The sequence below is a fragment of the Chelonoidis abingdonii genome, chromosome 23 (assembly GCF_003597395.2).
Source record: "Chelonoidis abingdonii isolate Lonesome George chromosome 23, CheloAbing_2.0, whole genome shotgun sequence".
Lineage (NCBI taxonomy): Eukaryota > Metazoa > Chordata > Testudines > Testudinidae > Chelonoidis > Chelonoidis abingdonii.
The window spans coordinates 16,574,695-16,588,263 of NC_133791.1; the positions used below are offsets into that span (position 1 = coordinate 16,574,695).

General features: G+C 53.5%; 1 protein-coding gene across 1 annotated transcript in view; it reads right to left on the bottom strand.

Moving 5' to 3' along the window:
* Positions 1-4,004: 4,004 nt before the first annotated feature.
* ARHGEF10L (Rho guanine nucleotide exchange factor 10 like) overlaps positions 4,005-13,569 on the bottom strand; it is a 182,730-nt gene continuing 173,165 nt past the window's right edge. The window contains 2 exon segments of the mRNA XM_075060365.1: positions 4,005-5,028; positions 6,878-7,000. Of these exon segments, the coding sequence (XP_074916466.1) occupies positions 4,514-5,028; positions 6,878-7,000 (638 nt within the window). The 3' untranslated portion in view covers positions 4,005-4,513.

Below are 13,569 nucleotides of genomic sequence, written 5' to 3' on the forward strand. Positions count from 1 at the left end.
GTAACAGAACAGTCTCCCTCCGGCCAGATCGGCTAATTGACTCCTTGGGTCTCTTCCTTCTCCACAGCCTGACCTTCCTCCTCTCCTCCTGACCAGCAGCATAGTGGGCAAAGACTGAAAGACCAATTTCAGCTCCAATGCATCACTACAATCCTATCCACTACACAGAGGAAGGGTTTGGCAGATTTTGCAACAGAGTATGGCAGCAAATGTTGATCATATTAAACCGCCTCAAGGTTTAGTGCAGAGACATTTTAAATCAGCATTGAACCATGGCCGGCCAAGCTGGGAACCGGAGTTTGATTCTCTCGCCAGCTAGTCTTGTAGCTATAAAGGCAGCACCATTCAATCCCTGAGCTTGGGGGCACGATCCTGAGTTCTTCCAACAACAAACAAACAAAACAAACAAACAGCAGCTTCTTGGGGGTCCCATCCAGTCCTCTACCCAGTTCGAAGAAAGAGCACGACAACCCAGGATGGAGGACAAGGAAACAAAGAATTTGTTGAGGGAGAGGAAAGACTATTTTAGAGCTCTGGAAGTCTTTGGTAGTGATCCCTGACAACCACTTGGTTACCCAACGCCTCGACTCTAGGACTCATTTTCCTCCTCTTGGTCCATCCGAGCCAGGATTCATTCCAGTTTCGGAAGGTTCGCCCATTGGCTGCTGCACCCAGAGGATATTGGTATTGCAGAGAAGGACTGAGATGTCACCTTGAGCTTCAGCTACAGAGGGGTTGGGGGGGAGGGGAGCAACACCTTGAAATGAACAGGACTGTAGCCTCCTCTGGGATTGTTTGGAGCTGTTCCCCTGAAGAACAAAGGACAGAACCCCAGCTAATATAAATCCGGGTCACTCCACTGAAATCAACAGAGCTATGCTGGTGTACTTCCACTAACAAGCAGGCCCAGAGCCTTTAAAAGGCTAAGCAGTGATCTCCCCTAGAACAGCTTCTCCATACATGCACCCCAAAAACTACCCATGTTTCCACATTGTCTGCTCCCCCTTTCCTCCCAGGATCTCTGCTGCCAGACACGTCACTGATAGCAGCTGCCCCTGGAGACTTCTTGGGTGGGGTGAAGACAGAAGGGTCAAGTGTCTCCAGTCACTGGTTGGGGATAGCTGGATTCTCCCTCCGTATGGGGCTGAGCGCTGCTGACCCCCCAGCCCTGCTAGCTGGGAAGAGTGAAATCTCCTATTCCATTGCAGCTTTGCTGGGCGAGGAGACAGCTGCCGCAGCGGTTGGTGGTCTCACCTCTTGCAAGAAGGCAGCCAGCTCGTCAGGAGGAAGAGGCTGCAGGACCTGCGAGGTTTATAGACGGAGGTGTGGAAAACATGTGGCTGCTCTGCGGTGTGCGTCCAACAAAGGGGCAGGCGGAGGCTGTTTAAACTCCCCAAGCTCCACAGCTCATTAAGTAACGAGCCCTCGCTAAGTCTCTTAGAAGCGAAACCCATTCAATTAAGAGGTTTGTTGGTTTGTCCTGATCCTTGGCTTCCTTTCCAAAGACCTGAATGGCCAGCCGCCAGTGCTACGCTGAAGGCTTTTGTGCCCACAGGCCGCACCAAAAACGGCATTCCAGGGTTTGCAATAAGAACTATTGACGGCAGGCACCTCCAACAGCGCAGAATCTCTGCTGAGGGCACCAATTCTAGCACCATCATTAGCAACAAAGAGGTAGATTACTCCCATCTGGGTGCTGGTTCTCATCAACAGTTCATTTGTGGCGGGGAGGGAACTTCTCCCCCCACCTTCCCCATGTGCTTTCCGGATCTTTGGGCCTGGCTAGAGATCAAGCCTGTGCCAACTGCTCTGACACAAGCCAAGCAGAACTCCCAGAAGCTCAGGGAACTGCGTCACTTCCCAGCACAGCTCGCTTCCCAGACATCAGAGCCAGCGCAGCGCCCATCCCATCATTCACAGTAGTCATGACGGGGGCCGACAGCGAACGGCCTGAAAACAGCAGCTCGGCGCCACAGAGCACTCAGAAAAGGCTCCCAATCCAGCTGGAAAACACACAGGCTGGATGGAGGCAACCAACGTGTAGGAATTTGGCAAGACAAAGCGTAACAACCGCCTTCTTCACACAAAGCCCCTGCTGGGGATCTCCAGTCACCACAAGGACTTAGGTGGTTGGATTTATCCCAGAGAGAACCTCTAGTATCATCAGCCCCCATTCCCCGCTTCCAGTTTTGCAGATGACCAGGTCATCCACACACGATACCGGGCACACATGCTACGGCCTTCGCCTCTGAAACAGCATGTCCTTGCTGTCCGAGTTAAAGGAAACCCTCCGTCAGCCATAGCAGGGCTCTGTGAGGGAGATGGCCGCACCTTGCTAGGGCTCAAGCGTTCGCACTGATGGGATAGGTGTAGGGTTGGCAGGCCTGGAGACTGGAATTCTGTGCCAACAGAGTCAATGACAAAGCAAGCTTCCCCCAGCATGTTCCCCATTACCAAGGTGGACCCAGTCCCCTCTGCGCAGGGCTGAGGGGACAAGGTGATCACACCGGACTTGTCTTCACAGCAGAATTCACTCACATGTTGCCCCCGACTCGAGTCCCACCCACCCACAAACACTTCACTCCAGCTGGATGGCACCAGAGGGGGATGGAGGCTCAAACCCAAGTGAAGTCAACGGAGCCGTTTCAAACGCAGCCACTCTGGAGAGTGGCCCCAGCCTAGTGTCATGCGAGTGCAACAACTCCTCCAACTCCTTCCCACGGTTCCCACCGTGTGCCCAGAAAGCCAAGATGAATTCGCTGGGAAAACTCCTGGCTCAGCTCCCTGCAGTGCTAAGAACCATGGGATATGCCCCCCACCAAGTCTGGGCACCACGCACGAGTGCAGTGTCAGCATAGAGGGGTAATTTGAGTAATTTTGCAGCATAGCTGCTCACTCAAGCTAGACCAGCTGGAGAGGAGTAACTCGAGTGTAGTCAGCTTGAATGAACTCTGCCGTGAAGAGAGCCCTAGTCTCCAAGCTTGGTTAAGCCCAGGCCTTTGCTGTCACACTGACCACAAGGACAGATGGATCTCTCAACAAATTCGAGCACCTGCCAGACAGAAGCCTTATGCAACCAGACTAGAGCTGGTCAGGAATTTTTCAATGAAACATTTCTTCATCATGGAATGCCAGTTTCTCAAACCCGAAACATTTCCTGTGGCAGAGATGGTTTCAAGAGAACTTTAGTCAGAAAGCTCCCTCTGGTCCAGAATGGGATTCCAGCTCAAACACCCTCCTGCCCACGCAGCCCCATGGTTATGGCGCTAACCTGGGATGTAGGAGAAGAGGGGAAAATCACATTTAGAAAACCTGACCTACGGGGAAAGGTTAAACAGTCTGGGCATGTTAAGTGTTGAGAAGAGAAGTCTGAGCAGAGACCTAATAACAGTCTTCAAAGACATCAAGGGCTGTTATAAAACAGGGCTGTGATCACTTGTTCTCCATGTCCACTAAAGATAGGACAAGCAGTAATGGGCTTAATCCGCAGCAAGGGAGATATAGGTTAGATCTTAGGGGTATAAGCGTAGTTAAGCTCTAGAAGAGGTGACCATGGAAGGCTGTGGGATCCCCATCACTGGAGGTTTTCAAGAACAGGTTGGACAAACACCTGTCAGGGATGGTCTAGGTTTTCTTGGTCGTACCTCAGCGCAGGGCCTGGACTTGGTGACTTCTCAAGGACACTTCCAGCCCCATGCTTCTAAGATTCACGTGACCTAGGATTAGGTTTCCCACATCCCAGCTGAGGGCTTGATCTCCGCTATTTCAGGAGGGGATCTATCTGGTTTGTCATGGGAAACATCGAAAGCTTGCGGGGGTTCGTCCCTATGCCAAAGCAGGTATCCTTTGAAATGCTGTAAGTCCTCGTGGCTGGGAAAGCCCTTTCCTGCCCAGCTCAAAACCAAGGCCCAGAGGTACAAGGACCACATTGTCCGCTGGGGCGCCCCAGATGAACCACATGCGACCGGCCGACAAAGCTCAAGAGAACACAGTACCCGTCAGGCTGCAATGTGCGCCTCCTTTTTATTCCTGCGCCTCCGGATGCCACAATATATACAGACGGTTTTATTTATACATGTAATAATATACAGAATTAGATTTATATAGATATTCATATATTCACACACAGACACACAGACGCTCACGCCCCCTTCGGAAGGGATGCACCCAAGAGCTCAGCAAACCTCCTCAGCCCGCAGGGAGGGTGCTGCTCCCGACGCACCCCGGAACGGTAAAAGAACCCCTCAGAAAACGAGCTGGTTTCTCAAGAAAAATAGTACATTTGAAAAAAGTCTTTAAAAAAGGGGGAGTGAGGAGGGGTGTTCATTTGTTTGGTAAGTGGAAGAGGCTGCCCCCCTCCTGAGCAGTGGGCAAGTCGTTCCCTAGGTCGGCCTGGGACGGTAGCAGATACAATCCCAGCATTCCCTGGTGCAGGCCACTCCACATGGGGCTTGGCACGAGTCCGGAGCCAGAGTTAGCCACGGTGCGTTGTGGGAAGCAGATGCCGTCGACGCTATAGCATCAAAGGGACCTGCCATATGAGAAGAGTGCTGTCCGTCTCGCTGCAGGCTGGCAGCTTGCTGCTGGGGTTGAAATTCCGATAGCCCCGCCCGCCAGAGATGATGGCCACTGAGGAGATCTCCTTGCGGTGAGCGTCCCGGGCACACGGCCTGCTCCGCACCCAGACGTCCGGGTCGTCGGCCATTTCATAGATGGAGCCATCCTCCTCGCTGTGCTCCAGAGCAGTCCCGCCTGGCGCCGGAGGGGCCTCTTTCACCGAGAGCAGCTGCCCGGGCAGGTGGGAGGTGGAGTGGAGACGGTACTGCAAGAGGATCCCCTTCTTTCTCATCTCCCTGGCCGGGGGCTTGTCGAGGGCAGATGGCTCTGGAGACGGGCCGTCCGGCTTTTCCTCCTGTCTGCCCTCCTCCTCCTTGTCATTCTTCAGCACATCCGGGGCCAGGGTGCTGATGGCCACGGCCAGGAATTCCACGGGGCCACAGTGGCCGTTCAGAGAGACCATGCCTTTGCCTGGGAGAGAAGCAGGGAGGAGAGCGAGAGAGAGAGGTTTTATTAACAGTAAACGCTTCAGAAAACAAATCAAGTTCATGCCTCATAAATATTGCAAGGCTCGTCTGCCGAGTCCTGGCGGCTCCTGGCTGCCTCGATAACTAGAGCACGTTATTCTGAGATGCACAGACGGGCCCCGAGCTCGCCGCTCCTTGCCATTAACCGTGCACCGGCCAGGAGAGCGGGGGCCAGCGCGCTCAGCCCTCCACTCCGTGCATGAGCTGCATAGCAGGCCCAATGGCCCAGATCCTCCTAATTTCCACTGAAATCATTAAGAGGATCTGGGCCGACATGCTGCGTGCGCCTGCTGGCTCTGGCTATGCCACACCCAGCCTTTCCCATCTGAGCCAATGGTTCCCCATTTCACCCCCTCTGATTCTACCCACGGTCCCAAGTCCTCTCCCACTCGTGGTCCCTGGAGCTCCCTGTTCCCTGACTACATGCTGTGCCCTCTGCCCCCCCCCGCCCCCACACTGTGACTCAAGCTTCCTATTAATGGGGGGGATGCTGGGAAATCCCAGCAGCCGACCCTGAACGGGAAGCGCAGCCCACCCGCTGTGGTCGTGATGGAGACCGTTTTGACCCAGCGATGGTAACGCATCCTCTCTCGGGGATCAGATGGCGCCCAAGCTGTTTGCTGACATTCAGCAGCACCTGCTAGAGTGGGGGTGGCAGCGAGAGATAGAGGGGAAAGACAGAGCGTTTCCAGCCCTGGTACCTGTAGCACCACCCTGGTCCTGACCTTCGAATTCATCCCTGGCGTTTCCCATGCCCTCTCCTTCCCCAAGTGCAGTGAAGCATGACCCTGGCTGAGCCAGGGAGCATGGGGCTGCTGCCTGAGATAGGACCTGGGGGGGTTCATTTTGGCTTTTTGCCCCACATGTCCCATGCTGGAAGGGACTAGGAGGTACGACGCACATTAAGGTGTCCTCCATGAGCACCCCATGGTGGGCGACAGGACAACAGATCTCCACGGTCCCATTCAGCTTGTCCGGGACTCAGCCCAGGCAGGGAGCGTGCCCATGAACACAAAGCAACGCCCTAGGACAGTGCGCCTGATGGCCATAAGAAGGCACAGAAATGCACTGCCGCACCCATGTGTCAGGGTAGGGGGGGTTATGGATAAATAGGGGACATTCCAGAACAACCAGCGCTTAGGGCTTCCAGTCCTGAGACTCATGCAAGTGGCAACGCTTCCAGCAGAACAGCACCCTCTAGCAGCGCATCAGGGCAGCGATTTATGGCTGGCGCAGAGCACAGCTTGAGGCACCAGCGCCACCGACAGCAGGGCTGGGGCTTTTCTGGGAACTCTCCCACCCCAGCACCGAGCCGGCCACGCTAAAGCTCACTGAGCTGCGAGATCACGGTGTGCGCTGGCAGCGGGGGGGCGGAAACACGCTCCGGGGCTAGCGAAGCAAGCTGACAAAACAGACACGCTAGCCCAGAGCCCGCAGCGCGACAGGTTGAATTTCCAGGGCTGCGTTTGGTCTTAGCTGGGATCTGCGAAGGAATCCAAGGGAGAGATGTGCCCAAACGCCACAGCGATGCCATGGGACTTGGAGGGCCACGGTCCCTTCCCTTCATTTGCAAATCCCAGTTAGCGTTTTGCTTGCCCTGCGAAGGAGTCAAACGCAACGTCTCTGCAGTCCCCCAGCGATTCGCTACCCGTCCCCCGGGAGCTGCTTAACCCTAGCTCGGCAGGAGTCCACCAGCACCAACGCAGAGCTGACAAGCTCCCTCTTGGCCCAGCTGAGAACTTTCTGCTCTGCTCAACTCCCAGGGGCAAGACAGAGCAGAAGAGCAGACTCACCGGTGATTTTGGGGATGCCTTCCAGCCTAGGCACAGGCAGCAACACAATGATGCCCTGGTCCGTACCAACCCATAGGAGCCCCTGGCAGATCAGCAGGCTGGTGACACGGACGTTCTTCTGGCCTGTTGAGGTAGAAGAGGGAGTGAATGTTGGAGGACGGTGGGGGAAGCAGAGCACTGCCCGCGCCCACCCAGTGCCCCAACCCAGCGTGGCAATTTCCTGGCACAGCTTTGAAGGCATGATTCCAGAGCCATGTTTTACATTCTGAATGCATGAGTGCCTCTCCTTTGCAAGAACAGAATACCCTGTTGTTTCTAGGCACGGACAATGAGACGGATAATTCGCTGCCATGAATTAACATGTTTTTGATGTCAGTCCAGATTAGCTCTTTCCGCACGAGCAGTGCTGCACTGTCTTTTCACTTTAGCGGCAACGTTCGGGAGAACAAGGAAGAGGAGCAGGCGGCTCAGTGAGGATGCCTGTCTCCTCTCTCCAGTGCTGACACACTTGAGGAAGGATGGGGGGCTGAGGTGGGGGGGAAGGAGGCCCTAGCAGAAAGAGGGGCAGGTGGCAGGGCGAGGCTCCATTGGGGAACCCAAACGGAGGAAGATTTTTCTGTCCCACCTGCGGCCCGGTCCGGCTGGTAAAAATTCACCCTATGCGATCACTGCACGGGCAGGGCAGGCTGGCTCATATCACACACGTGCAGGGCAGGGCTCCGGCAAGCCACCCCGCAGGGCAGGATGAATGACGAGCGGGATGTTTAGTGCACCGTGCTGGGATGTACAAGCCAACCAGGGTTCCTGTGCTTGTGATGGAGAGTCCCCTGGGGAAATACGATATGCCCCCCTTTATCTCAGCCCAGGATAGGGTGCCTCACAGGAATCCTCACTCCGCGGCCTGTCTCACTACCCCTGCTCCACTCCAGGGCCGGGGGAGGAAGTTGCAGGCTGCGTCTTGGGTCTTGCAGAAGCGGGTGGCAGGCAGCTGAGTGGTAGCATGTGGGGAGGCGGGGCGGGGGGGGGGGCATAAGAACAGTCATACTGGGTCAGACCAACGATCCATTTAGCTCAATATCTTGTCTTCCGACAGTGGCCAATGCCAGGTGACCCAGACGGAATGAACAGAGCAGGGAATCATCAAGGGATCCATCCCCTGTCGCCCACTCCCAGCTTCTGGCAAACAGAGGCTTAGGAATGCCCGGATCGTGGGGTTGCATCCCTGCCCATCTTGGCTAATCACCACTGGTGGACCTATCCTCCATGTACTTATCTAGCTCTTTTTTGAACCCAGCTCTAGTTCTGGCCTTCACCACATCCCCTGGCAAGGAGTTCCACAGGCTGACTGTGCGTTGCGTGAAGAAGAACTTCCTTTCGTTGGTTTTAAACCTGCTGCCTCGTAATTTCATGGAGTGACCCCTAGTTCTCTTGTTATGAGAAGGGGTAAATCATACTTCCTTATTCACTTCCTCCATCCCATTCACAACTTTACAGCCCTCTATCATATCTCTGGCTCTTTTCCAAGCTGAACACTCACCGTCTTTGTAACCTTTTCTCAGCTGGAAGCTGTTCCAGACCCTTAATCATTTCTGTTGTCCTCCTCTGTACCTTTTCCAGTTCTAATATATCTTTTTTTGAGATGGGGCGACCAGAACTGCCCACAGTATTCAAGGGATGGGCGTAGCATGGATTTATATGGGGGCATTATGATATTTTCTGTCTTATTATCTCTCTTTCCTCATGGCTCTTCACATTGTTCGCTTTTTTGCCTGCTGCTGCACATTGAGTGGATGTTTCCAGAGAACTATCCACAATGACTCTACCATCTTTTTCTTGAATCGTAATTCAGCATTGAATTTCGTCTGCCATTTTGGTGCCCAGTCACTCAGCTTCATGAGATCTCTGTGATTTCTCACAGTCAGTTTTGGTCTTTACTATCTTGAGTAATTTTGTATCATCTGCAAATGTAGTCACCTCACCGCTTCCCCCTTTTTCCAGATCCTTTGAGGATATGCTGAACAGCACTGGTCCCAGTACAGATCCCTGGGGACCTCCTCTCTCCAGCCTGAACACTGTTAATTTATTCCTATCCTTTGTTTCCTGTCTTAACCTTTAATCGATCCATGACTGGTTAAGACATTGCTTGGTTTGCTTAAGAGCCTTTGGCGAGGGATCTTGTCAGAGGCTTTCTGAAAGTCCACGTTCATTATGTCCACTGGATCCCCCTTGTCCACATGCATGGGAGGGGAGGTGGGAACGGCCATGAAGCAGAGGGGTGCTATTATCCCAGCTGAGCAAAACAGATGCTTTGTATCTCAATATCCCCCCACCCCCTGCAATTAGTGCAGCCGCAAGGGCTGCCAGCTGACACCCTGCCCTGTCCTCAGTTGGGACGGCTCCCACCAGAGATAAGAATGCGGGATGGAGGGAGGGAGAAGGGTTATGGGTGCTACCCAATGTCTTTCTCCTCCCCCCTGCCCATGCCATTGCTGCTCCCCACACAGCCTGGCTGGCGCTCCACTCGCAGGATGCGCTGCTGTCACCGGGCCGCCTGAGCGGGGATCCAGCCTCCAGCATCCTTGTGCGAGATTATCCTGGAGCCGGGAGCTGACTGCTAGAGCCAGGGGCACTGGCTGACTGGCAGAGGATAAGCATAGCCACAAAGGAGGCCCAAGACCTGGGTGGAGCCTGCCTCTTCAGACCCAAGCTGGAGCCGATGCTTTGTCCCTCGATTGCCAGTAGTTCATGTCTGTTTGCCCGGGAAGGAAGCATGGAGCAGACAAAGGATCGTGACCCCCCAGCGGCTCCACATCAGGGGCCCTGCATGGCTGAAAAGGGTAAGAGACTTTGGGAGAAATGCATTAACTATGGCAAGTAACCAGCATGTGCAAACAATATAGGACAGGGCATGGCCCTGGCGCAACAGACGAGCACCGGCCGTGACCAGCATGGGGCAGACAAGGGGTGGCAGAGGGGCTCTGAGACAGGCCATCCCCGCCTACGTCATCTCCGGTTGAAAATCAGCTCCCTGGTTGCAGGAAGCAACATGTACCTGGATTCTACCCTTAGCTCTGCCACTTGAGCTGGCCAGGGCACAGTGTCCTTGTCATAAACAGATAGCTAAGGGTAAATGTCTCTTTCACCTGTAAAGGGTTAACAAACAACACCTGACCAGAGGACCAATGAGGAGACAAAATACTTTCAACCCTGGGTGGAGGGAAGTTTGGGTATGGGTCCTTTGTTCTGTGTCTGTTGTCTCTCTGGGCTCTGAGGGGGAATCACACTATCTCCAGGCTCTCTAAGTTTCTGTTCAAATAGTAGGTAGAACAGGCGATTTAGGTTTTTTAATTGTTTTACTCTGTTTGCACATGTGGATCTGGCTGGTTAACTTTTATATGTGTATTTGCTGGGAATATTTTGATTCGTATTGGTACTGGAGGAAGGGTTTCTTCTTCGTTTTGTAAACTATAGGACCCTGTAATATTTACATCTTGAAGTTACAGGGATAATTCTTTACTTTTCCTTTCTTTATTAAAAGATTTCTTTTAGAGAACCTGATTATCTTTCTTGTTTCATCCCAGGAGAGTGGGTGTAAACACAGAATGGTGGGGAGGAAGAAGGGGGAGAGAAAGGTAATTTCTCTTCTTGTGCCAGGATACTGTCTCTTCTCAGGGAAAGTCTGGAGGCGGGGCGGAGGGGGAATGGTTTATTTCTCTTGTTTTAAGAATCCAAGGGATTTGGGTTCTTGGGTGTCCCCAGGGAAGGTTGGGGAGGTCAGAGTGCCCAAAACACTATATTTTTGGTGGTGGCAGGCTATCAGATCTAAGCTGGTAATTAAGCTTAGAGGTTTCATGCAGGTACCGAAATTTGGACGCTAAGGTTCAGATTTGGGAAATATACCTATGACAGTCCTCTCCGGGACCCTCTCCCTGAGTGCCAGAGAAGGGCAACTCTCCTGTCACCGTGAACGAGGAGGAAGCAGAGAGGAGCAAGCCCTCCGCTGCCCCCCCCCCCGCCACTTTACAAAGGGCACAAGCAGAATGGGGCAGGAAGAGAAGCCCTCCCAGGTATAAGGCGGGGCAGGGTTGGAGCAGTGTCCAGGGGGATTAGCACTGTCTGTAGCTAAATAAGTGCTAACCCCTCATGCAGCCAGACCCCACTGACACCTCCCACACTGGGGGTCCCCCCGGCATGGCTACACCAGAGAGGACCCCACCCCCAGTATGCACTGGGCACAGGAGCACCAGCAGGGTGCAGTAGCAAGGGGGCTAGAGAGGAGCAGGCAGCCCCACTGAACCGCAGAGAGGGAGGGCATCAGAGCAGGACGAGTGGCCACGCCCCATTCCCAAGCACCACAGGAGAAGGGCAGCTGCTCCACCACACACACCCCCCGCAGCCGCCTCCTCCAGCTGCGCATCCTGCCCTTCCCGACCCCGGCTCAGGGCTGACGGCTCGGACTCCTGCCTCGCGGGAACTGTTCTCAGGACACATTCGCGCCGGCGGTTGTCCACCTTGCCCTGCCCCCTGCCTCCTGCTAAGCTCCCACCATGCCCAATCCACGATCGGCCCCCTCCCCACCTCGTCTAGGAGCTAGTTCGCAATTAAAACCCATCACCTCAACGAACAGTAAACGAAACATAACAAGGACTGCCAGCAGAAGGAGGCTTGAGAGCTGTGTTCTGAGCACCCTTCCCTGACCCCCAGTGTCCCCTGGCACCCTTTGTTCATCTGGTCTATTTAGACTGTAAGCTCTCTGGGGCAAAGGCAGCCGAGCGAGGCAACTATTCTGGTTAGGGGTACGATTTTTCTTTGTCACTGAAACAGTTCTACCAGAAGAAACAGTTATATAGCAGGACCAAACTGAGCGTGGACATAGTTACAGTGACATAGCAGTGGCAGTGTGGCCCAGTGGCTACAGCACTGGACTAGGACTCAGATCTATTCCTGGCTCTGCCACAGGCCCTAGCAACTCACTCCCCACCCCCAGCATCAGTTTCCCCATCTGTAAAATGGAGATAATGGTACTGACCTGGGGCTTTGAGGACTGCTGATGAGTAGTGCTATATGAGAGCTAGGAATTAGTAGTAAACAGTTACATCTTATTCCCCCCTTCCTGTTTGGAAGTTAGCAATATCAGTATAATTGTGTCCACACTGGGGACAGAACTGCTTGAACTATACTGGTATAGTTTAAAACGGTTCCACTTGCTCATGCAGACAAGGCCTCGGCATCTATGCTGTACCTAGGACAACGGAGCCCCGATCTCTGGTGAGACCTCTTGGCACCACCGTTACGCCAATCCCATTAATAAGATCCTTAACTCCTCAGCACTCTTTTGCAGCTGGGCTCTACCCACTCGAAGAAAGGAAAAGCAAAACATCAAAAACAAAAAAAAGAGTAAGATTTCTAATGGCAAATAAATATTTTATCACCGCGACGTAACACTGCGGCGTTGGATTCACCAAAGCAATATATCTGCTGAGCTACAACGCGAGAAAGCCGGGGCTCTCCATGAAGACTTTATTAACGACCTGTCTGGTTAAGAAGGATGAGAGAGCTTAAGTTCAAAAACGCATTAATGCCAAAACACTCTCCCAGGAAGAAAAGGAAGTGATCAATTTTTTATCATGCCCTACAAAAAAACCCAAAAAAACAAAAAACCCACCCACTTACACAACTACTGCCTTTATTACTAATTAAACAATTACTCCTGTTCATCGCTGCAGTGAGGGGTGGGGCAAGAGCCCTTCAAAGCGGAGAGTGGGGGAGCGATACATTTCAGAATTCTTCCCAGCTCATTTCCCTGCTCTTAAAGGGTTGTTGGCGCTTTGCGTGAAATGAGCAATGGGGACGGAGCAGAACTCTATCCCAACACGCCTTTTGGCGTTTGGGTTGGCACCCAAAATCTGGGGCTCCAGCCCGTTTCTAAAAGGCGAGCTTCAGGCCTGGTCCTCGCTGGTGGGACTGCCCTGATTTCAGCCAGGGACGAAACTGCGTCAGGGCACTTCTAGACAAATCGACAGAGGATGTGTCTGCAGGACAATCCTAGGCCGTGACTGCAGCTCCAGTAGGCACACCCAAACTAGCTTTAATCTAGCTAGCTCTGGCTCTGGAGGTGTGCTGAGGCTGGACGAGCCCAGCTAGAGCCCTGCGCAACCACTCCTTTGGCTGCAGCGCTGCTGCTCTGGTATCCCAGCCAGCTCCATTCGAACTAGTGGGTGCATCTGCTCGAGGGGCAACCGCAGCCCATGACTCCAGTTCAGACACTCCCAGAGCTGGATCAGTGCAAGACAGCAGCTTTGAGCAGTTTTACCCTCTCTGCACTAAGCATCTGCATTAGTGCCTTGGTGCCAAGGGCTGGAAACTGGGCAAACCTCCCATGTAGGAAAGGCCTTAAAAGCCAGCTTTGATTCTATTTTCGGATTTTCTATAGCCGCAGTATCTGAGCACTGGAGGCTCAATCCACGAGAACTATTAAATCAGAAACTGCCCCTCGTTAGTCTCAGCAGAGGCCAAGGGATGAATGGGGAATAAACCTCTCATCCTCCCAGGAGCTCAAGTCCTTCCAGGTCAGGATGGTTAGCAGGGCAGCCGGCAGGGGGGGGGGGGGTGGCGGGGGGAAGGGGCGGGCATGACCTATCGCTATTCTGTGGATAAGTACAGAACTTCACTCTCAGGGATTGAGAGCTCAC